At 41.8% G+C, this 25425-nt stretch overlaps 5 protein-coding genes across 11 annotated transcripts; 2 read left to right on the forward strand and 3 right to left on the reverse strand.

Moving 5' to 3' along the window:
• Positions 1-1183: 1183 nt before the first annotated feature.
• LOC124341369 lies at positions 1184-6233 on the reverse strand. Of its 6 annotated transcripts, none has more exons than XR_006918231.1 (12): positions 6141-6233; positions 5573-5867; positions 5242-5513; positions 4778-5179; positions 4369-4718; positions 4061-4272; positions 3772-4000; positions 3528-3707; positions 3384-3463; positions 2981-3114; positions 1884-2011; positions 1184-1810 (listed from the first exon to the last, which is right to left on the reverse strand). XR_006918231.1 is itself a non-coding variant. In XM_046794454.1 (2 exons), exons 1-2 carry the CDS (start codon positions 1893-1895, stop codon positions 1298-1300), a joined length of 525 nt encoding a protein of 174 aa, XP_046650410.1. In that variant the 5' UTR covers positions 1896-2030; the 3' UTR covers positions 1184-1297. The 6 variants fall into 6 exon arrangements, 1 of the variants encoding a protein (XP_046650410.1); XR_006918230.1 differs by having other exon boundaries at positions 6046-6194; XR_006918232.1 differs by having other exon boundaries at positions 6168-6182.
• A 69-nt stretch (positions 6234-6302) lies between these two features.
• On the forward strand, positions 6303-8423 carry LOC124341078 (zinc finger CCCH-type with G patch domain-containing protein-like). The gene is made up of 7 exons (XM_046793998.1): positions 6303-6619; positions 6682-6861; positions 6938-7203; positions 7262-7434; positions 7494-7760; positions 7828-8016; positions 8084-8423. Exons 1-7 carry the CDS (start codon positions 6566-6568, stop codon positions 8377-8379), a joined length of 1425 nt encoding a protein of 474 aa, XP_046649954.1. The 5' UTR covers positions 6303-6565; the 3' UTR covers positions 8380-8423.
• Positions 8424-8472: 49 nt separating this feature from the next.
• On the reverse strand, positions 8473-10524 carry LOC124341368. Its single transcript, XM_046794453.1, has 3 exons — positions 10497-10524; positions 9181-9308; positions 8473-9098 (listed from the first exon to the last, which is right to left on the reverse strand). The coding sequence occupies exons 2-3, from the start codon at positions 9190-9192 to the stop codon at positions 8586-8588; spliced, it is 525 nt and encodes a 174-aa protein (XP_046650409.1). The 5' UTR covers positions 9193-9308; positions 10497-10524; the 3' UTR covers positions 8473-8585.
• A 3678-nt stretch (positions 10525-14202) lies between these two features.
• Positions 14203-15329, forward strand: LOC124341342 (high affinity copper uptake protein 1-like). Its single transcript, XM_046794413.1, has 5 exons — positions 14203-14227; positions 14293-14456; positions 14521-14654; positions 14728-14835; positions 14918-15329. Exons 2-5 carry the CDS (start codon positions 14301-14303, stop codon positions 15123-15125), a joined length of 606 nt encoding a protein of 201 aa, XP_046650369.1. The 5' UTR covers positions 14203-14227; positions 14293-14300; the 3' UTR covers positions 15126-15329.
• Positions 15330-15331: 2 nt separating this feature from the next.
• LOC124340793 (bromodomain-containing protein 4A-like) lies at positions 15332-25368 on the reverse strand. Of its 2 annotated transcripts, none has more exons than XM_046793465.1 (14): positions 25149-25368; positions 24622-24676; positions 24331-24555; positions 23919-24252; positions 22334-23841; positions 22057-22255; positions 21799-21969; positions 21607-21726; positions 21222-21377; positions 18226-18305; positions 16970-18117; positions 16626-16873; positions 16389-16507; positions 15332-16318 (listed from the first exon to the last, which is right to left on the reverse strand). In XM_046793465.1, the coding sequence occupies exons 1-14, from the start codon at positions 25205-25207 to the stop codon at positions 16253-16255; spliced, it is 4488 nt and encodes a 1495-aa protein (XP_046649421.1). In that variant the 5' UTR covers positions 25208-25368; the 3' UTR covers positions 15332-16252. The 2 variants fall into 2 exon arrangements, with proteins under 2 accessions (XP_046649421.1, XP_046649422.1); XM_046793466.1 differs by lacking the exon at positions 25149-25368 and adding an exon at positions 24919-25103.
• Between the last annotated feature and the right edge of the window lie 57 nt (positions 25369-25425).

Here is a 25425-nt window from a genome sequence, read left to right on the forward strand (position 1 = left end):
GTATGCACACGTATCTGTTTAGGTGTGAAACATTTTTGGAACATCTTCAAGGTTTCTGGGGCCAACCTGCCCTAAACATCTTTTTTTCACAAAGCCAAAAAATTGATTGGAAAACATAATTGACCCCACCTAAAAGAGAAGATTGCGTTTCCAAGTTGTTAAGACAGAAGGTAAGATTTTTCCCTATCAAGACATAAAGTTTAAAATATAAAACAAGTTCAAATGTAAATCCACTTTCCTCCCGTAAAAGTTGGCGTTTAATTTTCCCTTCTCTCTTTTTCCGGATCCACCACATCTTGAGTGAAATGGTGGAAGGCAAGTTTACTGTAAAAAAGTCGCACAATTTATTGGCTATTTTCGAAAATCGATCCTTAACTTACAACCGATAACCTTCAAGTCGAAATCGCATTTTGATTTAGCTCAGCACTGCGTGACCTACGTAAACGTTTTCAGGCGGGGAACTCCGCTGGTGGCCAGTGACGCCGGATGCATCCATTCCTAAAAAACTATTAAACGAACAATGTACCCTGAAATGAAAACACAATTTAATGAATGAACTTTTCATGAAATGACATTGTCATGCAAAGATACCGACAAACTTCCAACACATAAGCTACATCCTCCCATTATTAGCCTAAATGACCCCAATCAAGCATAAGGAATTAACATTACAATTCTAATTAAATTACATGGTAGATAAAACTTACACAATACACATGGTAGTCTGAGTCACAAAATTTACATGTAAAATAAAAACAATAATTGATACAATGTTTTACATCTTTTAAACAACTTCAGAAGGTGGAACAGGTTCCGATGATCAACTGTGACTCACTTCTCACTTAATCTATCTTAACAATAAATAAATAAAAAAAAAGATATTCATAGCACACAGCAATGCTTATACGTTATCAATTATCAAATATAAATTATTAAATAAATTACCGGTGCTTTCACAAAAATCACAAAATGTGAAAAAGGAATCTTTGGAACGCTGTCCAGCAGATTGACTGGAGTTGTGTTCCGTTTTCCTAATGAATTCAAGCGGGGGTCACTACAATCTCTTGAATGGCAGCCAAGAATTATGTCCCAATTAAACAGTTTCGAGAGTTGATTCCTTTCCAATTCACCACTATTCATTATCTATTAATTTTTAGTATGACCAGTGATTGATCCATAAAAATGCGGTATGAATTTTGTAATCAGAAAGTAAGAAACAATTAAAGTTTCAAAACAAAAAGGTAATAACAATTATAACAACAGATCATTTTCAATGGCGGGTTGGCGGACTATTAAGTTAATAGAATCCGTTGAAGAATGGGTAAGTTTGAGGGTAATAACCAGTGAATCCAGGGTAGGGAGTGACGAATCGGGCAGGAGCGATAGGAGCAACTGGGGCAGTGTAAACGGCGTTGTCGGGCTGGCCGTCCTGGTTCAGGTCAACGCTTTTGTAACGGAAATCGTTGAGGAATTCAGCTGGGTCGTGGGGAAGGACGGCAACTTGACGTTTGCTGCGGGTGGACTTGACCTCAGCGGCGGGAGCAGCGGCAGCCTGGACGAAGGGGTAGGTGAAAGGAGCGCCGTAAGTGTAGGGGAATCCAGCGCGGTAGTTCAGACCGGCGTAGGGGTAGTAGTTGGGCAAGAGAGCGGGGGCTGCGGTGTAGACTGGGACATCGGGTTGGCCGTCCTTGTTCAAGTCAACGCTCTTCGACAACAAGTCATTGGTAAACTGAGTATTGTATGGGGACCATTGGCTGTAATATGGGGCAACCCATTGGGCGGAGGCGCAAGCCAAGAAGAAGCTGATGATCTGTTGATTACATTGTTTATGGTAGAGAATGAAAGTATATTGAAAATAATTAAATATAGACAAAAGAACTTACCAAGAATTTCATGTTGGGATAATGCTTGTAGTGGACAGAGGTTGCAGTGAACAAGTGAAGAGATTGGAATTGGGGTCTTCTTTTATATCGTTCAAAATTAGCCGTTGGGCAAAAGACTACACCCTTTACTTGAATTGGGAGAAAAAAAACTTCCGCATATTATTTTATTTTCAAATTTCACGGTCAAATCCATTCCTTTCACTAAAGGATGCTAGTGACCTTGAAATCTCGTTTGACGAGAGGTTATGCGAGCAGTCATCCCGCCCGATGTATCCATGGGAAAAGATACACCTGGTGAATCCCGTTTTCGCTTTTCCTCTTGGCTAATTTAACCACACCCATGTTCTGCAATATTTGAAAAAAAAAAAAAAAAAACTCGAATTTGAACAAAAAAATTCATTTGGTGCGTTCCCGCTCTAAAATGACTGTTGCTGGACCCGCATTTGTTTTGGACATATCAACAAAAAGGCTGAGGAGTGAAATGGGTGGGATTCGTGAGAAAGAAGGTTCGCCAATGTCAATTTCTTGATTCGTTAGCTACACAACCGTTTCACGCCATAATATACTACAGGATACGTTTTTTACTCGAAACCAAACGGTGGTAATCTGAATAGCGAAATCGAAAGGACCAGCACATCGTTTTCTTGCGAACTCATCAGCTGAGGCGGTTTAATAACTTATTGAAGTAAAAGAAATAGTCACGTCGAGTCTTCTCTACATGTAAACTAGGTGAACTAAACTGATTCCTTGTCAAAATAGACTATATTATTTTTTAGTTGTTCCAGCTGGCAAAACACATAATTGTGGATTTCATTTTAAATACTTTATGTTGGAATGATAGTTGATTTACTTGAAACCAACTGTAGAATTAATACTTCACTAGCGATTCGCCCGCAATAAAAAAAAGTGAAAAGGATTTTAACGCAGCCAAGTTTCAAATCAAATGTGCGTGAATCTGATGCATACCCACACTTCGGTTAGCTATCGCGTGTCGTTCAACTCTATATCACATCTAACGTGTTGAAACAATGCCAAAAACAATGGTGTACTAGAACGGGACGTGCGTCATTGACCTGCGTCTACGATGACGTGCTAACCAGACGACTGTAGCAGACGTAGGAGGGGTGTGCTTAAAAAAGTATTGTATTTCGCTGCTAAAAACGGCGCACCATAGCGTTCGAGCACCGTCAGCCCGACGGTGCAATAGACTCGACCATGGATCTCCTAACAACTATTTGAAAGTTTACGTAAGAATAAAGCCATTAGACGAGAAAAACAAAAACAGCACTTTATCGATCAACGGAAATAACATTATTGTAAGAGCACCAAAAACTTCTGCGTCATTCAAGACTAGACACCACTCTGGATAGAACACTTTGCAGAAATTTAAATTCAATAAAATTTATGACCATCAGCGAGCCGTCGTCTTGATGCTTAAAATAAAAAGAAACTTTTAGTGTCAGATAAACATAAAAAGACTCAAACCCATTTACGCCTTACCAATTCATCATCGGCCGGACCTTCTACTTTTATGTCAGGCACATTAATGTTGACACGATTGCTCATTATGGACTTCAGATCTAAACGGCATATGTAAACGTGCTGTATATAAGACAAGCTCACAAACAAAATTGAATATCCTACCATTTTCCAAACGATTTATGTTTCCATTTTTCTCCATCAACATACGCTCGTTTTGCTGTTCCATTTCTTCTTTTCTAGTTCACATTTCAAATCTTCCTTCAAACGTTTGAGCTCTTCTTTTAACGCTGCTTCTCGACTGCGACTTTCTTCCAATTCGATTATTAACTTTCTGTATCGTTCCTTAAAAGAAAAATTATAATTAAAAAGAGTGTTTTTCTCCCGGAATGATTTACACAATAGTTACATCTGAAACCTGACACTCATTCCGGATCTGGTCTACTTCTTTTTCCATTTGAGACTTCCCCAGTTGAACCCGAGCGAGAGTAGCGGCTAAAGTTTTAAGCTCTTACTCGAGTAAACCTCGTTCAAATTTGATTGTTTTCAGCTGACCAATCTGAAGTTAGTTCTTCCATTGTATACTCGTATTCCGCCATGATTTTCCGGAATTCGGCATTCTCTTTAGTAAGTTTAGCCTGCAAAATTAATAGAATCATTTATTTGAACAACAATTTAAACTTCAAATGAAAATATACCTTAGTGTCTTGCATATAGTTTTTGTGCATCCTTTCGTTTTCTTCCAATAAGTAAGAATGACTACCTTCGTCGTGTTTCCTTCCAGTACTGGAAATTTCGATGTCCTTTTTCAAATGTGAAATCTGATCAAGGAGGCTTCATATCGCTGATTCCACGACTTTTCCATCTTAGTGACAACTTCCCTCCATTCGTTGCAACATTCATCACGAAACTAAATAAAAAAGAAACGTAGAAAACTATGGATTAAAAAGAAACTTCTGAAAACACAAACTTGCCACTGAGCGATTATCGCGGAGTGGCATCGTACCTTCCGTTCGTTTTCTTTCCAGCCAGCTTTAGGCCGAGCATTTTCTTCTTCTAATTCTTGAATGCGTTTATGAGGGTCATCTTCTTCGCCAATGGCCTGGAACGTCGACGTTTCTAGCACTGACGCCCTGGCACTTAAAATACTGATTGATTTGCGAACGTACTGTCGGAACTTTGATGGACGCAAAGGTGGAGCGAATTGGCTACTGGATATATCAGAAACTGAAGCGTCACGATCCGGCTGAATGATTATTTCTTGAGCTAAGGCGCCAAATTCTAGAACACGAAGAGTTTCGTCAAACAAGTTTGCAGAGGGACTGACATTCACAAACATGGCGGCTCTACCCTGACCTACAAAAGATGTAGAGATAAAAAACTCAGCAAGAGGGATAGTTTAGTTAATATCTCACCAGAAAAAAAGTGTTGCAGGATTCGCGTCAATTTAGACTCTCGATACGGAATCATTGTTGTTTTATTACTGGAGAATTGTTGATTACTTCTCATAGCGTCGATGCAACGACCAAGTATCAAGAGTGAAGTATTGTTGTTTCCGGCTGCTTTTAGCCGTTCACCTTTACTTTGAGTCTTTGTTGTTCGTTCCATTCCAGCAAGATCGCCAAAGGACATCATGTGGATGGCAGCTTCACTTGCCTCGTCGCAATGGTTTGTTCGAAATAACTTAACCGTAAAGATGCAATGAGATCGACTGGAATTGTAGTTCAACTTGGTAGCAGCAAAGTGTAAGTTCTCTTTTCCAAAAAGCAAAACTCGGACAGCTTCATCAGCAGAACGGACGCAAATCTAAATAAGGCCTAGTAAACAATAAATTAGTATTTAAAAAATGATTCACACAATATTAAATAGCACATGTTACCTTTAACAAAGAATTTCTTCTTGCAATCATCAGTAATACGCAAGGCTATTCGTTTCTTCTTTTTGTCACATCCATCCAGTAGATCAAAGGCTTGTTCATTATAAATTTCGCAGTACGATACCCAAACTGAAAAATAATCTTGAGGGTGTTGAAGAGGGCAAACTGTCTCTTCTCAAGCTTGAATATTCCAATCCTCCAATGATCCAAAAGGAACCGAGGAAATGCTATCCTTAGTTTTAGAGTGGAAATGAAATCCATCCATCAAAATTGCCCTGAAATTAACAGTATGTAGGTTTAAAATTTTCAAATTATTCCAAATGAACTATTCTACCTCTCCAACTCTTCTGCTTCAATTTGGTTATGATTCAGTTTCATGACTTCATTAAGAGCGAGTGGCTTTAGGACAGGATTCTTAAGTAGTCTATCTTTCAGGCTGTTGAATACAACATCCAAAGAACGAAGAATTAAACCTGCATCTTCGACATTGCCCAGCATAGTGTAGGTTTTTCCTGCACTATTGGCTCCGTAAGTGAAAAGCAGTGCATTCTTGCCCATCAAGAAATCTAGTGGATGGCTGGAGTCTGGACGCACTGCATTCGAGCACCGTCAGATGGATCTCCTAACAACTATTTGAAAGTCCACGTAAGAATAAAGCCATTAGACGAGAAAATAAAAAACAGCACTTAATCGATCAACGGAAATCACATTATTGTAAGAGCACCAAAACCTTCTGTGTCATTCAAGACTAGACACCACTCTGGAAAAAACACTTTGCCGAAATTAAAATTCAACAAAATTTATTACTCATCAGTGAAACAGGAACATCTTTTCAAAGACTCTGCCAGATTAATTTTGTACAAGATTTCTTGATGGGCAAGAATGCACTGCTTTTCACTTACGGAGCCAATAGTGCAGGAAAAACCTACACTATGCTGGGCAATGTCGAAGATGAGGTTTAAAGGCGTCGGGCTGACGGTGCTCGAATGCAGTGCGTCCACCGTCCAGAGCCCACCAGCCGTCCACTCGATTTTTTTCATTTGGCCTTCGACGTTGCCAGATATGGCCAATTACGGCCAAATTTTTTGTTCAAAATAGCCAAACATTTAGCCAAAATTATACATAAAAAATCGAAATCACTCATTAGCAAAAATCTAATCTAACTTTAGATTAACAGATTATGCTCTCGTCACATTTTCATTGCTTTGCAACGCTGCTAGCAGACTACCGTAGTATTTATAAACAAAACATCAAAACCTTTTCAATTCTCGACAAAGCTCGATGACTTTCTCGCTACAGTTTTGAAGTTGACCGTTATCCTTATAATATGTCAGAAAGCGTGCAATCACTACAAGATTCACTTGAAATATACCGAAATCAGGTAGACACGATTTTAATTTTCTAAAGAATCGCAATTTTTAAGTTGTTTTTATTCAAACGAAGTTGAAACAAATACAAGATGCATTGTTGATCGCGAATGAAGAACAAAAACCGGACTTGCAGCAAGTTGTAAAAGATTTAGAAGAAATCATATTGCTTACTGAAACAAGTCTATCAAGTGCACCGGTCCAGGAAGATAATGATACCTCATCAGCAAACAGCCAAAATGAATCAAACTTGGATGTTAGTTTTGGTTGACAATAAGTGGCATAATTTCAATGAATCAGCTGAAACGTTTGGTTTTATTTTTATATTCTAGGAAGAACTTTCAGCATTAGAGGGGATGAAATGTAAAGCTCCGTTTAAATATGAATGGGGTGGAGTTGGATACCACGGTGCTATTATCCTTGGTTCTGAGTTAGGCGAGGATGATTTAGTTTATGTGAAAGCTGTTTTCATGCACCCCACTACTAAAAAAATGCAGCCATGTCCATATTTTTTAGAAGGAAATTGTAAATATCCAGATGAAAAGTGTCATTATTCCCATGGCTACACTGTCCGATTGGATGAAGTGCAAGATTTCAGGTCTGTATCTCATCAAATCTAAATCTAAAAGTAATTATTTTTTCTCACTTCAAAACAGTGATCCAGACTATAGCAAAATCACTGAGGGCTGCACAGTATTAGCAAAGTATAAAGATGAACTGTGGTACAGAGGAATTGTTGAAGACATCATCAAAGGAACAGAGTTTTCTGTCAAATTCCAACATTGCAATGATGTACTGTTACTCAATTTGCATGCTGTCTATCCTCTAGGTAAAGATTACAATATTTATGGCAATGGAATTATTTCAAAATTATTTTGATTTCATCAGATGAAGACGACGAAGATTCGTCCTCTGAATCCAGTGAGGATGAAGACGACGACGACTCTCAATTTACTCCGAGATGCCTAGAAGAACATAACGTAGGAGCTGCTAAAGACTCTGGCTCGTTTGGATTCTGGGAAAAACATACTAGAGGAATTGGATCTAGACTAATGGAGAAAATGGGGTATGTCCATGGTTCGGGATTGGGGAAGGAAGGAGAAGGTAGAATCAATCCAGTAGAAGCCATGGTTTTCCCGCCTGGTCGATCACTGGGTAAGTGGCATCAGTAGATATCTTTTCTTTTAAATTTTAATTGGTCTCTTTGTTGGTTTTTAAAAAGATCGTTGTATGGAATTGAGAGAAGAAGCCGGAAGTGGGAATATGCTTTCGGTGGAAAAGAAACTTGAACGCCAAAAAGCCAAAGCCCAGCATCGATTGCGTCAAATAGCCAACGCATCCGAACGTGGATCAGTTTTCGATTTCATCAATTCCAAGCTTACAAAAACCAGTGGACAGGATTCCAAAGGAGGTAAGAGAACCAATAACTCATCCGTTAGCAGCCCTTAGCAATCTTTATTGTTTGTTTGATTGGGCAGACGGGGCTTCACATTCACGAACAAAAGTGTCCGACTTGGGGCAGCTAACTCGTGAAAAGCTGAACGTTCAAAGCCTCCAGATCGGAGAAGAAATTCGCAGAGCTGAGCGCGACATCATCAAAATGAAACAATCTCTTCAACGTCAGAGTGATCGTGGTGACCTTGCATCCGTTTCGCAAATCAGATCGAGACTGGCCGAGAAAGAAAAAGATTTAGATCGACTTCGAGCTTCTGATCGTCACATAGTGAACGAGCAAAAGCAAAGAAAGAGCTCTTCTAAATTGACCGTTTTCTAAACTGACCTTTTCCGTAATACTTCCAATAAACATAACCGTGTTACAACTAATAATCTAAACTTCGTTTCAACTAATCACAATGATCCATAAAAATGCGGTATGAATTTTGTAATCAGAAAGTAAGAAACAATTAGAGTTTCAAAACAAGAAGGTAATAACAATTATAACAACAGATCATTTCAGCGGCGGTTTCACGGACTATTAAGTTAATAGAATCCGTTGAAGAATGGGTAAGTTTGAGGGTAGTAACCAGTAAATCCAGGGTAAGGAGTGACGAATCGGGCAGGAGCAATGGGAGCAACTGGGGCAGTGTAAACGGCGTTGTCGGGCTGGCCGTCCTGGTTCAGGTCAACGCTTTTGTAACGGAAATCGTTGAGGAATTCAGCTGGGTTGTGGGGAAGGACGGCAACTTGACGTTTGCTGCGGGTGGACTTGACCTCAGCGGCGGGAGCAGCGGCAGCCTGGACGAAGGGGTAGGTGAAAGGAGCGCCGTAAGTGTAGGGGAATCCAGCGCGGTAGTTCAGACCGGCGTAGGGGTAGTAGTTGGGCAAGAGAGCGGGGGCTGCGGTGTAGACTGGGACATCGGGTTGGCCGTCCTTGTTCAAGTCAACGCTCTTCGACAACAAGTCATTGGTAAACTGAGTATTGTATGGGGACCATTGGCTGTAATATGGGGCGACCCATTGGGCGGAGGCGCAAGCCAAGAAGAAGCTGATGATCTATTGATTAAATTGAATTGATTGTTAATGGTAGAGAATGAAAATATATTTAAAAGAATTTTTCAAAGACAAAAGAACTTACCAAGAATTTCATGTTGGGATAATGCTTGTAGTGGACAGACGTTGCAGTGAACAAGTGAAGAGATTGGAATTGGGGTCTTCTTTTATATCGTTCAAAGTTAGCCGTTGGGCAAAAGACTACACCCTTTACTTGAATTGGGAGAAACAAAACTTCCGCATATAATTTTATTTTCAACTTTCACGGTCAAATCCATTCCTTTCACTAAAGGATGCTAAATAACCTTGAAATCTCGTTTGACGAGAGGTTATGCGAGCAGTCATCCCGGCCAATGTATCCATGGGATAAGATACACCTGGTGAATCCCACCCTTGGCTGATTCAACCACACCCATGTTCTGCAATATTTTACTTTGAGCTTTAATCTGGAAAAAACTGGAATTTTATTAAAGACAAAATTCATTTGGTGCGTTCCCGCTGTAAAAGGACTGTTGCTGGACCCGCATTTGTTTTGGACATATCAACAAAGTGGATGAGGAGTGAAATGGGTGGGATTCGTGAGAAAGAAGGTTCGCCAATGTCAATTTTTTCTCGATTCGTCAGCTACACAACCGTTTCACGCCATAAAAGTACTAGAGGATATTTTTTCAGCTGGAAACCAAACGGCTGTAATCGAAATATAACGAAATCGAAAGGGCTAGCTAGCACATCGTTCGTTTTCTTCCGCTCTCGCTCTGCAATAATAAAGTCTGATAAACACATAACCATTAATTTTTGAAACAGGAGGTGCCGGTGTTGCGGCAGGACCTTCTTGGTAATAAAATTTGTTATTTGCACTTTACTTTAAGAGATTAAAGTTATAACATTATTGTATTTAAAAAAAATAATGCAATAATAAATTGTGAAACATAGTTTAATGTTTTTCGTCAAACATTCCATTTGTTGTTCCCTCTAAGAAAACCAGAGCATTTAAATTAAAATATTAAAAATAAAATATTTCAAAGGGTTGTACAATGCAGCATGAAACAATTAAAGAAAACTTGCAATAAAATTTCAAAATGTTATGTTTACCATGTTTTCTAATTCAACAACGTGATTGTTTTCCTCATAAACTTGTGATTTTCTTGCAGGAAGAACAATGGAATGATTTGTTGACAAACAACTTGTGTTATTAGGTTTACAATTTGGATTATTAATAAATGACTTTCCAATTCAAAAATGTTGTAACTTTTCTAAAAGCAAAAAAGAGCAATTAGGAAATTTTGTGTTTACCAAGATGTTTTCGCAAATACACGATTGCTTTCGAATGACTTTCGAATGACTTTAAACAATTAAAACATACCTTAGCAATAGACTTAATCATGTCAAATTGAATTTTACCTTCAGCTGAATTTCGAATGTCATCATTCAAATCCGTTTTGCTTAAAAACTTTATCTCGTTTTTTAAACAAAACAAGAGCAGACGACACTTTTCTTCTACTGGTTGCTGATTAGCAGTTAATGCCTGTCAATTTGTTTACTTAGTATGTTATGACATCTAGAATTAATTTTGGTGCCTGTCATTAACAGTGGGATGACCATTGACCTACAATCACGCTTAACTTCGATACATCAACTTGACTATGCTTCTATGTCATTGTTCACGATTGTTTATCAACGGCAGGATATATGTCACCAAAATGCCAAAATAATTTTATTAATATTTTTTATTGAATGCAAAATAATTACAAAAAAATTAACTGATGTAACAAAACAAGATCAAAAAGTAACATTAACTCAGACAGATCAGATATTTTAAACCACAGCAGCGGCAGCCTGGACGAAGGGGTAGGTGAAAGGAGCTCCGTAAGTGTAGGGGAATCCAGCACGGTAGTTCAAACAGGCGTAGGGGAATTGTTGGGCGAGCAGATGAAAACAATGTGTTATCTCAATGATTTCAATACAATTTCTTTTTACGAGTTTAAAATTGATGTGGTTAAACACAATAGCAGACCTCCAGTTGTTAAAACATTTTTTGTACGGAATTGTTGGATGAGCGCTCATTTGTTGGCCATATTTTCCCAGAAACACAATTAACGCAATGTTACCTACCAAACAACGTTCATTGTAGATGAATGGTGGGTTAGTTCCATGTCAATCTATTTGAGATTTTCACGGATGGTAAAAGGACGTTCATTGGATGTAAAACGGCCGGTTCTTTTCTCTAGCAGAGATGAGGCGAATTTATTTATCCCGGGCATTTGCACGCAAATTAATTCATTTTCAGAGACAATCCGGGTGTGGTTATTTCTGTAAAGGGCAGATGACCGATGAACGCAGAAATGAAGAGCCAAACAAAAGAAATGATTTTATTAGCTGATGACTTCTTCAGTTTGAAGGTTGTTGCGATGCGCGTGGAGGATTCATTTCTGTTTGTGTTGCGCGTTCGTGTGGAGATCGATCACTAAAACTCGTTTTACTCTTGTCCATCGAATCAACACAAAGCCCATCTAAATCTAATGACGTCATGCATAGTTAATGCAAATTGTTTTTTTCCAAAAAATTAATTGGGAAATTTAGCCGAGATGATGACTGTCCCAACTGAAATAATTCAATCTTGTCATCCTTTCATGGTGGCCAATAATTTTAGTCTAATTCAAAGTTTCAAATTGGGCTGAATGAGCTTTCTTTTCCCAACAAAAGATGGCGGAGTTGAGCGGGAACATTTCGTGAAAATTAAACGTTCAAGTTTCACGCAATCTGAAGAGGAAAACAAATCGTGATCGTGCTGTCGCATTAAATAAATGATACCGAATCTCTTTCTAAATCATGGAGCGACCTTGGATTAATTTCGCAAATCTGATTGAAATTTGTCAACGCGACAAAAAGGATCTAGATTGGATTGGACTGTCTCAGAGTGGCAAAAAAAAAACAAATGAGATATTCAAAGTTAATTATTTTGACATTAAATAACACGAAATCATTTTTGCGCTGTTCTTAAAGTTATTAAACGATCACTTTCATTCATCGATTTATTTTCGGGGTCATATGAGTCGGCTGACAATAAAGGAAAAGACATTTCAGGAATTTGATTATAAGGAATGGGCATAATAAATTAATAATACCGTCAAGAATGTCTTTTATGTAATGACAAAAATGCTTTAACCTTGGCTTGGATGATGCACCCGTCAAGTAATAAGAGGATCATCGGTTCGTGTATAAGCATTTCAAGTGCACTAACATCCGGATATCCTCATAATTAATTCCATTCCACCAATTATTTATAGCCGGGATGATTGTACTGAAAATAACAAGATTGTTTGCACAAATGACTAGCTATATAGATAATTGTTACTGGGCTAGTGGGCTTGGTGTAATATAGCGACGGTCGTTATTTTGCGGTCAAAGTTTAACGAGATGAGAAAGGAAAAAAAAAGGGGCGAATCGGTATGTGCAACTGGTATATTGTTCAATGTACAGATCGGGTGTGTAGGAAGGATCACGTAGGCGGCTCTCACGTCAGGCCGACCGCTCTCTGTTCGATATCGAACGCGTTTAATGCGCACGGCACGACCGTCTGACGGTTACATCCTCCTCCCTATCGACTTTCGTCCGTCCAAGGATCATACTTTGCGCACGGCACTGCTCTCATACTCGGTAAACGACTAAATTCAAACCTCCGACTCCCCGCCAATAGGAATGAAAATTCAAATGAAATTAAAAGTTGAAAATTCGTAATAATCGAAACGAATGATTTTCCATTTTATTTTTCCGTAAATCGATTTGCATTGCCGCCAATTAAATTAAAATTCATTCGCTAGCGTCTAGTTTCGTGTTAGAGTGACCCGGTTGTACCTGTTCTGCGCACGGCACGTCCGTCCCATTGCTGCCGGCACTTCCCTGACGTCACGTCTTGTGTGGTTATTATTTTTAACAAAACATGAGCCGAGATAGTAAGAGAGAAAGAAGGGCGGCGAGTGTACGACGGGTGGACTGGTGGTGATCGGGAGTGGGGGGTTCGTATCCCCCCAACGCCGGGACGAACTCGGGGCGTCCGGTGATGGCGGATCAGCTGAGAGTGAACCTTAAACCACAAAACTTATTTTTCCACTTTTCATCACCAGCCGATCCAATATCGCGACTAGGGAATTCAGACATCCAGGATGGACTACATTTTGGATTATACTCTACTCGGAATTATTTGTAATTCATTCTGTAGAATTCCGGAAACTGGTCCCAATGGCCCATATTTTTAGTTTAGCCGCCTGGTGCCCCCATCAACCCAAAGTGTCTTGGTCGACATTATATTTGTTGAGATTGTTTTTTTCTTGCTGCCGAAATGCCAAAAAAGTTTTAAAAATAGAGCCCCTAGTCTCCTCCCCCCCCCCCCCTTTAGCTCTTCCATTTCTGATGTAATGGTCCGCTAGGTGGACTGGATTGCGACTCATTTGAATGTAATGGGACGCACTGATCCTCTTTCGTCTTGAAATTAAAGGCTCATCAGAACCTGTTTTCCTGCAACGACATTTTTTTTTGGTCCAGTGCTGAGATTAAGATTAACCTGTTGTTATCATCATCGGGAGATGAGCGATAACGGTATGCCCGGGTCTAATCACGCGCGCCACCGCGGCGGTATCCTATATAAGCGACGCCTCCAACTGCCGATGGGCGTCAGCACTTGTCTTTTCTATCTCAGCCGCAGTGCCAAATCCTTGGTAGACTCAATTTGGGAGCCGATCGTGCAGCACTACTGGTAACATTCAGGTGAGAGCCCAGTCACATTTTCACACGTTTTCTAAACGAATTTTTTTTGGCAAATCGAGTTCAATAACTTTGCAAAACGAAATAACCACGGGGAAATGTGTTAAAATCTTGTGTAGAAAGTGCAATTTTTTTTTCCGCGCAATGTTTACAAGATGAGCGAAAGTTATTGCCTTTCACTTGAAAGCCCCTGGAGCTAACTTTCCTCACTCCCCATTTGTTTGTAAAGGGAAAACCCGGTTGTTGGGTCACTTTTGGTTTCACCCACATCTCACACACATCTTTCCTATTTTCCAGTAGTTGTTTGCCATTCGTCCCTCGAGAAAGTCGTATACGTAAGCGAGTTGCGTATCCCCTAAAGTTTCTCCAAGGTCGAAATTGAAACGTTTTTGTTTACATTTAGTAACGCTGTTATTTTGGTTTATTTTGGTTACAGAAAATAAAATGTCTCACGATCACCACGATCATCACAATATGGGCCACGATGGACACGACATGGGCGCGCACGGTGCCAGCATGGAAACCACTACGATGCACGACCACGCAGCCATGTCTACTGGTCATAATCACGGCGGATCTGACGGTGGAATGATGATGCAGGTATTTCTAAATCTTTTCAAATTCAATATTTTCAGTAGAAACTTACATTTCTTTTTTATTGCAGATGTCCTTTGAGGCAGGTTACGAGGCCGTTGTCCTGTTCCAGGGATGGGACATTCAAACTATCGGTGCTATGGTCGGTTCTTGTATCGGCATTTTCCTGATGGGAATCCTTTACGAAGGATTGAAATATTTCCGGTAATTTATCTTTTTTTAAAACCATTGCAACCATTGATCAAAATAAATTACATTCTCTTTTATTTCTGCCCAGTGAGTACCTGAGTAGCAAACATTATACATCCGTCACTTACAATAACGTCAAAACTCCCGGTGAGGCCGGCAGTGAGACTTCTAGTCAAGTCAATAGGACGCCAATGAGGTACTACACCGAACCGATATTCCGAATTCTAAATGTAAGACGAGATTTGTGTTCTAAATGCTTTTGTCTTTCCTTTAATCAGCTTCAAGACGAGCGTGACCAGTGCGTCCCATTACATTCAAACGGCTTTACATCTTCTCCAGATGATCATTTCCTATTTGCTCATGTTGATCGTCATGACCTACAACGTGTGGCTCTTCATGGCCGTCGTTTTGGGCTGCACCGTCGGCTACTTTTTCTTCGGCTGGCGCAAAGGATTTCTTGTCGATATTACAGAACATTGTCATTAGAAAAATGATGCAGTTGATGATGATGACGTTTCCTCTCCTTCCACGGATCAACGGGATCAAGTGTGTGTACATTTTGTCACTTGTGTCATGGGGAATTATTTGGTTGTATTCCATTCGATTGGATTAATGACCGTTGTTATTATGGGATTATATTAGTCGGTATGACTACTCGACAATTTGAATAAATGAGACATTATAGCAGCACCAATGGCTAAGTTGTGTATGTAAATGAAAACCACATTTCAGGAAAAAAAAAAGTTAATAATAATAAATCCAAGGACACGATACAATATCATTGCCACAACGTGTCAATTTTCCAAGAATTTTAAACAAACAGGAATTCAGCAAATTTTTATTTGTGCTGGTTTTTATAAGGTTAATTGTTTGTTTTTTCTCAAATTTTCTTTATTTCAAATGAATGATAAGAGGGCAGAAAGAGAAAGAGGAAAAACATAAGACTTGTAATCAAGTATTTTTTTGTCATCAATTTTTCTTTTTCTTCAATATTTTGTTTTGTTTTTTTTTCTTTCGAAAGCGTCTACACTGTCAACGAGTACCCTTGAACGTTTCCAATGACGACATTTCGTGGTTTCAGACAATTTTGAGTCCTACGTGTTACACAAGTATTTACATTCGATTACACTTAATTATAATAATAATTAAAAAAGGGAGGCGGGAGCTTGGGGAAGTGTGTTTAGAAGAGATATTCGGGCGCATGTGGAGGAGACGGTGGTGGTCAAGGGGTTCTTGCATTGAATTCCAATTGAAAAGAAAAAAATGGTAATTTGAATAAACTTAAATCTACGATGAGGAGGGGGGGGGGTGGAGCAGGAAGGACAATTTTGCCTTATTCTACATTTCGATTTCCACTGAAAGAAGAAGACGATTGTGGAGACAAAATAAGAAGAGGATGAAATCAAGACAGAAAATGGGTGGCGCATCATCATTGAGAAAAAGGAGGGAAAAATACAAACAAGAGGACACACAAAAATAAGGAAAAAAAAAAAAAAAAAAGAACAAGATACGTAACGCAACAAGTTTGTAATGGTTGAATGGCCAGTACACGTAACAAAGGTTCAGAAGGGTAAACTCGTCGATCCGTCTATAGCACAAGACTCGTCCAGATTTTAGAGCAATTCCTCGAACGCTGCCATCAAATCGCTCTGGCGATTCATGTCAATTTGGCCAGCCAACTGAAAGAAAAGAAAAAGAAATTTTTAGAAATCAATACAAAATAAAATAAAAAAAGGTAAATCATCTTACGGCTTCTCGCTTCCTACGCTCTTGCTCTCGCAGCCTCTGCCTTTCACGCTCTTTGTCAGCATTGGTTGAAGCGCCACCCATCGGTGGAGCCGAAGAAGCGGGGCTCGGCGCTGATTGTCCTACGCAACGAATAAAATAAAAATCAGAAGAGAAAGAGAAAGAAAGAAAAATCGTTAGGGTGAAAGTTGCAGTGCTGGGAAAGTCAGGAGGGGGGAGAATGACGGATAAACAACATACCTTTAGGAGATGGCGAGGGAAGAGGAACCCCTCCACCAACGGCCGCTGCTGGCGAGGGAGCCGACGGGGGTGTCGGGGCGGGTGAAGTCCGATGCTGCTGCTGGGCCGCCACGTGTGAGTGGTGTGTTTTGGTGACGACCGAAGCAGAAAGTGGAGGTGGCGGCGGAGCGCTCTGCTGGATTGGACTCAATCCCGTCTTGGTTGGAGGCGACGGACGAGCTTCATCTTGCAAGCCAATGGCCACTCGCCTGTGTGTCAAATACAAACAACAACAACGCCAAAAGAAACAAGGTTAGTTCATATTCGTCTTTTAAAAAAAAATTACAAACTGGAGTGAACATTACCTGGCATTCTCCAAAGCTTCTTCTTCTTCCCGCTCGCGTCTGCGATCGGCTTCCACCCTCATTCGTTCCCTTTCCGCCTGCTCCTTCTGCTGGCGACGCATTTCCTGCTGTTCAATCAGAGCCTTTTGGCGGGCCTCCTTCTCCTTGGCTTGGCGTTTAAACATTTGAAACGAATCGCCAATATTGGACGATTTCGAAGAGCCGGCCGGAGTGGAGGCGGCCAATGACGACCACGAACTCGCGTTTCGGACTTGGGCCATGGCGGCCGAGTGAGACTTGGGTTTGCCGCCCGAGACGGGCATCGACATCGCCGGACTGGAGACATTCGAGGCATGGCCCATGGATTTGATATCTCCAAGTGATTGCGAATGGTGGATGGGATGCTGCTGCTGCTGGGCCATCGAGTTGAAGAGATTGTCGCCAGGCATTTGCATGATGTCCTTTTGATGCTGGTCAAAGTCGTTCATGGGAAGATCCATCCGAGATTGGAAATCGTATTGTCCACCCGAGGCGGATTGATTTTCCGATTTGACATGGCCCATGTTGTTGTGAGCAGCCGAACCCCCACCAGCGCCAGGGTAGCCTGGCGGTTGATTCATGTCCGATTGGCCGTTAACGAACAAGTTGGGTTGTTGTTGTTGCTGCTGCTGGTGAAGGAGGTGTTGTTGCTGTTGTTGTATGTCAGCCATAGATGGCAACGACGTGCCAGACGGTGGACTAAAGAGGCTGCTCGAACCTGGAGGCAGGTTGTTGTTGGACGCGGCACTTGCCAGAGGTCGGACCTGCTGCTGATGTGGCAGCGATTGTTGTTGCTGAGTTGGCTGTTGCTGTTGCTGCTGTGGTGTCATCACTGGCGGCGGCAGTGGTGGTTTGAGCGATCCCTGGCCAGCATGTGAGCTCGATTTTTGAGCTGACGACTCCATGTGTGAGGGCAAGGTGTTGTTGGCAGCAGAAGTGTTTGAAGAAGTTGTCGCATTTGCGTGAGCAGCGGCAGAAGTCATGGCACGATTGCCGTGAGGGTGGTGAGATTGGTGGTGAATGTTGCCAGTCGATGGATGCGCTCGCTGACTATCGCCACCACCCTGACTGTGAGCACCCTCGTTAGTTGGCCAGCTTCGGCGCGGTGTCACGCTCATGACGTCCACCATCTAGAAATGTCAGGGCCAGCAAAAAGAAAGAAAAACAAGTTGAAAAACGAAATTTGCGAAAAAATGTAGACATCCAATCAAAAAGAAAAATGGGAATCAATTCGTTACCTCGCCTTCGGACTCCTTTCGCTTGGCCTTGCGTTGTTGTTGCTGCTGTTGTTGCTGCTGCTGTTGTTGTGCATTGGGTTCTGAAAAAGGCGTGGTAGTATTGATATCATCGTCACATTTTCATTCATCCGACACAATAAAACATTTCCCGCGTCCTCCTTCCTTCCTTCCTTCCTTCTCCCATAGCCGCCCCGAAATTCCCCAAAAAATTTCTGACGAGTCGATTCGAAAAAAAAAAAGCAAGTCGACTTCAAAACTACTACGGGCTGGCGGTATTTTCAAAAAAAAAAAAAAAAAAAAAAAAAATGAAAAAAAAGTCCAACAATAAATCTACTACGATTCAGTATCAGAGCGACCGAGTGCAGAATGTGATTCGATCAAAAACCCAAATGAAAGAAGAGATACAATTTTCATTGTCAAACAGGAAGTGATGATGATGATGATAAAAAAGGACAAAGAAGTAAAAAAGAAAGAGAAAAAGATCAATCAGCTTGAGACATGGAAAGTAGTGAACGACGTGATGCGTGTGTGTGTGTGAAAGTGTCCGAGGAGCATCTTGTCTTGTTTGTTTTTTTAGGGCCGGCATGGATGATTTATCATGTGTGTTTGTTTTACACTTCGTTTATTGCAAAAAAATTTTGTCGATGACCTTACACAGTGTTGTACGGTATACATTGTACGATGTACGGTAAACCATGAAACAGAGGAAAGAAGAGAAGAAAAAAAAATAGGAGGTGGGGGGGGGGGGGGGGGGGTATAGAATTCTTAAAAACCAAAATTAAGTTTTTAAAAAATGTAAAATTTTTTTGAATCCGAGTAACAAAAGTTTTGTGTGTGTGAAGAGGAGGAGGGGAAGATGTGTGTGAACGAGACGATGACAACATTTTACAGATGAGAAGAAGGAGGAAAAAAAAAACTATTCATTGTTACAAAATATGAGCGAATGAACCACAGAATCTTTGAAGCCAAAAAACAGGCGGGCGGCGGTTCTCTTGGGTGAAAGGGAGGAATTTTTGTTTCGAGATAGAATTTGTCTTTTCATGTCTCAATCGCACGACGACCACGATTTTTTTTTTAAATATTTTTAGGGCTATTTTTTCTTGTTTTAAGTACGAGATTGAAGGAAACCACGTCACGCGAAAACGTTGGCAACTTTCTACATTTTGACGCTAGCGGATCAGATTAGAAATTCGGAAAGTCAAAAGAAACGAACAATCATCAAAAGTCAGGAGGGAAGGGAGATAATTTGTTTTTTTCTCTTCTTTCAAGTAGTCACTTTAGAGAAAAAAGAAATGGTCTTTAATTATAGCTTAATTATTCTGAATTGTTCATTTGTTCTCCAAGTGGAGAAGTCAAGAGAGAAACTATTTACATTTCCAAACGTTACTAACTTCCATGCAAAAAAACAAATCAAAACAGGGACGATATCCCCGTTCTATTTTCACCGTTCATGTAAGAGGATGACGCAATCCTCGCAAAAAAAGAAAAACGACCGTACTAAATACTCGATTTTTTTTTATAACTTTCTGAGGCAGTTTGTCGTTTCAAAAGAAAGAAATAATGAAAAAAGAAGGGGCTCCCCCCGAACGCTTTCCCTCCCATCAAACTTGAGCACTCGAATCTTTCTGAATCAAACTGGACTCCAATCCCAAAAGATGACGAAAATTAGCTAAGAGGAGGACATGGCGTGGTAGGGGGGGATGCGGTGTGGCAGAGAAAGACAATGTCGTCCTTATTTGCATGCGTGCAAACAAGTGGGGTCGGTAATGGCGTCGTCATCGGAAGAGAAAGTGAGAGGAGGTGGTGGAGGGAGCCGTTGAGTGCTGAAAGCGTCTTGGAGGCTCTTGTTTTTTTAAGTCTCGAGCCCGAGTGAATTCAAAAAGGAAAAAAACAAACAAACACTGGTGATGGAGAGAAGGCTGGAAGGGGAAGACGAGGCCTGATGATCCTTCGCAACCACTTTTGCTTGTTTCTTTTTGTTTTAAGTGTAGACGCAACGCCATCAAAAATCGCCTCCTTTTCGTCGCAGTTGAAAGAGACGAAGTAAAAAGAGCAGCGAGTGATCCGACAACTCACGCGACACAAGCGTTTCAGGTACCAGACCTACTGAGGATTTGTCAACATGGCAAGGGACAAAATCATCCACTAGTCAAAATAATTGAATGGCGGAATGGATAACAAAGAATCCGTGTGTGTTGAAAGGAGATCTCGGCGGCGATAACAAACAAAACGAAAACCAAACAAGTTCATCATCTCGCGCAAAAAAAACAAAAACGGATGGGCAGAGGAAGGAAGGAAATAAAAAAAAACTTAATTCTTTTCAATGTCGATGTGTGATGATGACACAGGATGATGATGTGTGAGAGGAGGAATGAGATAGGAATACTGAAAAATGGAGATCTTTCAGTGTGTGTGGCCAGTTGAAAGATAACCCAAAAGGAAGAAGAAGAAGAATGAGAGAAATAAAAGGAAAACCAAAAATTTGGTGTTTTTTAAGGCTCAGGTCGAGCCTCCCAAAGACACATTCTGCACTCGCGGCTTTTTGTTTTTTCTCTTGCGTACAGCTCTGACACTCTTGGCGCAACTCACTGCTTTGAATCATCTCTACCGTGTTTGCTGAAGACAACTATTATGTTCGAAACTAGAATTTTGCGTGTGTCACCAAAGAAGAGCTAGCTGTGTGAGTGTGTAGCAATTCTTTGGGTACACGGTCGCTTCGTGTGATACTGCGAGGAAATCTGAACCGTCTTAAGAACCAGACTCCTTCGTCAAACAGCTCACGATCTAATCATGGCGAACTGGCAGGAAAAATAGGAGCAAACGAGCGGCAGCTATTGCTTGATTGATTATGGAGGAAAATACCGCGACACTTCACAATGTGAACGAGTATGAGATTGGAATTGACGGGTAAAAAAAAAAAAGAGGAGGATTGGGGGGCTGAGGAAGGGCATGAGAACGTTCGGTCTTTCAGTTTAAGACGGAGAAGAGGGGCTAACCTGCTTCCGAATCCGATGAATCGGAAGAACTCGAACTGGAACTCGAACTGCTACTGTCGGAATCGGAACTGCTCGAAGATGAAGACAAGCGGGAAGCAGCTCCGGCCCCTGCGGCTCCACCACCACCAGCACCATCAGCGGCTCCTTTAGCCTCTTCTAAACATACCAACAGATAAACCACGAAAAAAAAGCGGAAAAGAAAACAAATGTTATAACTTCAATCTCTCAAATAGAAACAATACGATGGCAAATGCTTTTTTAGCTGAAAGAATCCCGTCATTGGTAGAAACGGTAGACCTTTGTCGAGAAAAGGCTCATCAATAGATTCTCACTGGGGGCATTAACTACACGACAAGAAATGTAAGAGAAAATGGAAAGTTTTAACCTTTGCGATGGACCTTCTTGGCTGATCCCAGTTTTCCCGTCACGTCTTGCAATCTCTCATTCAACTCTCGTTCCTTCTCCCGCATGGCCTCATCTTTCGTCTTTCCAGCTTGCTTTTTGTCTGCCATAAGATTTCCCATCAATTACATTAATGAACGACAGCAATAGTTAACCTTCAATGAAAATAACGTACAGTAAGGTTTACGAGGCTTCTTGCGCAAGCACGAAGCCACGTAGGATTCAAGCTCTCGGAGCGTTGAGGGTTTGAGTGTTTCAAAGTCGATTTCAATCTCGTCAGGATTAGAGTCTCGTAAAGATGGTTCTCTCGATTGAATGATGTGAACGACACGACCGAGTTTGTCCCCTGAAAAACGAGCAATCAGTTAAAAGGTTACGTCAATCTGATTTTTTTTTCTTTTAAAAAGAGACAAGGTCGAGAAAGTTTCCGTACCTGGAAGCTTGTTGATGTCCAAACTGAGTTGTCGCTTCTCGTCATAAGACATTGGTTTAGCATTGTCCTCGTCTTCCGAATCAAAAGCACCTGCAGGTGGAGGGGCGGGTTTCTTCTTGCCAGGTGGCGCCGTTACGGCCGACTTGGTGGACGCCGAATTTCTCGGTTTCTTGGGTTGACTACTGGCACTAGCACTCACCTGCGCACAAATAAAAATCGAGCAAATTACAGATTTGAACACAAAAGAAGAAAGAAAGAAGAAGCGAAATTTTTTTACCTTGGACGGTTTCATTTGTTTCCCAGTCGATACCAACTTTGATTCGACCATGCCCGGCATACCGGGCATGGGCATGGGTGGCAGTTTCATGTCACTCAAAGGCGCCATGGAATTCTGCGATGCCATGGAAGCAGGCGGTCCGGATAAAGGTGCTGCCATGGCGTTGCTTTCAGCCACGGAAGCTGCTGTCGGTCCCGCTTTGTCTTTGATGACATCTCGTTTGAGATCCTTCTTGGTCTTTTCTCGCTTCCTTCTCCGTCTGGCGCTGTCCTCCATCAGCGATCGCAATTGTTCCTGCATAATTCGAAGCTGCTCCTGGAACTGCATGAGCTTCCGGTCTCTTTCGTCGTGTGCGCTATCGTCACTGTCGGATCCGTCAGAGTCAGACTCGGAGCCCGACTCCATATCAGAGCCCGATGACTTGTCGTCACCTCCGATGGATTCCCCATCGGCATCGGGCCCGTCGTCGGGGATCTTGGCGTAGCGCATCTCGAAAACGTCTTGAAGTTTCCTCGCCATGGCTACAACGTCATGGTCTGGGGGGTTGTATTTGTAGCAATTGGTGAAGATCATTCGGACATCGCTGGCAAATTCAGCAGCCGACCGGTATTCTCTGCCGTCCATTTTGGCCTTGACCGTACCCAGATCCATGGGTTTCTTGATGATGTCGTGGTAATCGTGAAGTCCCAGCAATCCGGCGTCCACCGGCTTGTAAAATGGCCACGCATAGCCAGAGTGCTTCTTTGAAAATAGTTCCTTGAGAATCTCGTTACAGGCCTTTGTGGATTCGCGCAACTTGTCGCGAGGCTTCGAATGGTGTTGTGGCAGCGTGTCGGGCAAGTCTTTGACCACTTTCTTGATCTGTCGTCCAGACTCACGCCGTGAAGAGATCTTGGCCACTTTGCCAGCGCTGTGCAACACCATGCCGCCGGGGGAATCGTAAGGCGTGTTGGACGTTGGAGTCGTCGTGTCGGCCTTCCGTTTCACGCCTTTCTTTACTTTGCTGGGATTGTGGTTGCCCAGGACACCTGCCCCATGCAGTGACGACGAGTCGTGCATGCTCAACTGTCCGCTGTCCACCAAACCGGGAGCTGAAGGCCCCTGAGTGGAAGGAAACCCTCCTCCTCCTCCTCCTGCCCCACTCGACATGGGAGCGGCGCTGGGATGCGCCGCCGACGAAGGATGGACTGGGTTGACCGGGCCTCTGACAGGCATCGTCGGAGCCGGGGGTGGAGTAGGTAAGGTGGGCTGTACAGGTGGTAAAGTTGGAGCGGGTAAACTGCGCATAGGGGGTGGAGGATGTGATGGCATCGAGGGGATTGTGGACGTTGTTGAGCTGCTGTTACTGTTGTTACTCATCGTCGTCGCGATGGGAGGCAAAGGCATTTCAGGACCAGGATAATACGATCCCCCGACTGATGGGGCCGAAGAAGGAACTGGTGGTAATGACGATGGGGGTCCAATCAATGATGGCCCACCCATTGACATTGCATTGTTCATGGTTATACCTGTTTGGTTAAAGTTATGTAACATTCAATCAAGGTCCTAAGCACATGGGAACCAGCAACAACAACAAAATCCTTACCTGCTGCTATTTGATTCAGTCCTGGCAATATGATTTTGGTGGAACCAGGCGGTCTCCCCCTGATTGGTGCTTTCTTGAATTTGCTAGCTTTGCCCGGTGTTGATTCGATTTCAATCTCATCTTTGGGCATTTGAGCTACCTTAGTCAGGAAAAGCTTTTCCAGAGTCTGGGCCATCAAAACCACATCTTCCCCGGGCTTATTGTACACATAGCAATTGGTGAACATTGTGTTAAAGTCTTGAATGCACTCTTTGGCACTCCAGTAGTAATTATTCTCCAGTCGCTTTTTCACAGTTCCCAGATCCATGGGGTATTTTATGATTTTGAAATAGTCCTGAGAAGCACATCACACACAAGTCTAGACATTAGCGGCAAGCAAAGGCAGGAAGGAAAAAGAGACTTGTTGACTTACAGGTAAGCCAAGTTTCTTGGCATCAACAGGTTGGTGAAATGGCCAAGCGAAAGAGTGTTTCCACACCGCTTTCATGACAAACTTCTGAATGTACTGGAGCTGGTTGGTACATCTTCCAGGGCGGTTAGGTGGAGGGACAACTGGAGGCTGTACAATCCCGTTGATGGGCTCCAGAATTGGTTCCTCTCTTGGAGGGGGTTCAGGTCTTGATATAGGTGTAGACATCTGTAAACATCATACATAATGTTAAAAAATGCTACCAAACATTGGGGGGAAGCCAAAAGGCCATACCATTTTGTCATTTTCCTTGGTTGATTCTCCTTCACTCCGATAGGACATGGCAAATCTACAAAAGATAATAATTCCAGGGTTAGTTGTTTTTCCACAATAACTTGAGCACTATCACTAGTTTTAACACAATGCACATAGTCACAAACTGTCTAGCAAATTGGAAGCCCAACAACAATGACAGTTGAGGGGGCTTGGGGCAAGTTTTGAACCTGAAGCTTGGGTCACTAATCACACACACAAGAGGATGACGAAACACACAATTCCCGTTAAGATTTTAGAAAAGAAGATTTAACACACCAGAACCCAGTAATGACTCTTTCGTAATAATCACAATTGCAATCACAACTTTGAAATGAAGAGACCCTAGTCATAGAGACGAGCCCCAAACAACGGCTGGCTTGGAGGACGCATACTAGAACGGAAAGCTTGGGGTCTCTGTGCTGGGGCGGGATAGTAACGAAATCGTCAATCTCCAAACGAAATTCACGTTTATTGCTACTCGAAAGATACAAAAGTTATAATTGTACCCATCAGAGGATTCTGAAGAAGGCCGATCGTACGGATGGGGATGGCCCTCCTGCTCCATGATACGACCGGATAATGAAACCAATTCAGATTTTTTTAACACCAAAGCAATAGCGACGACACAACCGTCCTCATCCCAACATGGCGTCTTCTTTACAAGGCGACAAGTCGTCTTTGCGGCTATAAGGTGAACTACTCGGCTGTCTGGTTGCCAAATAAAAATATGTCACTATTCCAGTTTCTTCTTTTTTTTTATTACTTCTCAACCTCTTTTCAAAA

Source organism: Daphnia pulicaria, chromosome 5 (assembly GCF_021234035.1).
Source record: "Daphnia pulicaria isolate SC F1-1A chromosome 5, SC_F0-13Bv2, whole genome shotgun sequence".
In the NCBI taxonomy this organism is placed as follows: Eukaryota; Metazoa; Arthropoda; class Branchiopoda; order Diplostraca; family Daphniidae; genus Daphnia; species Daphnia pulicaria.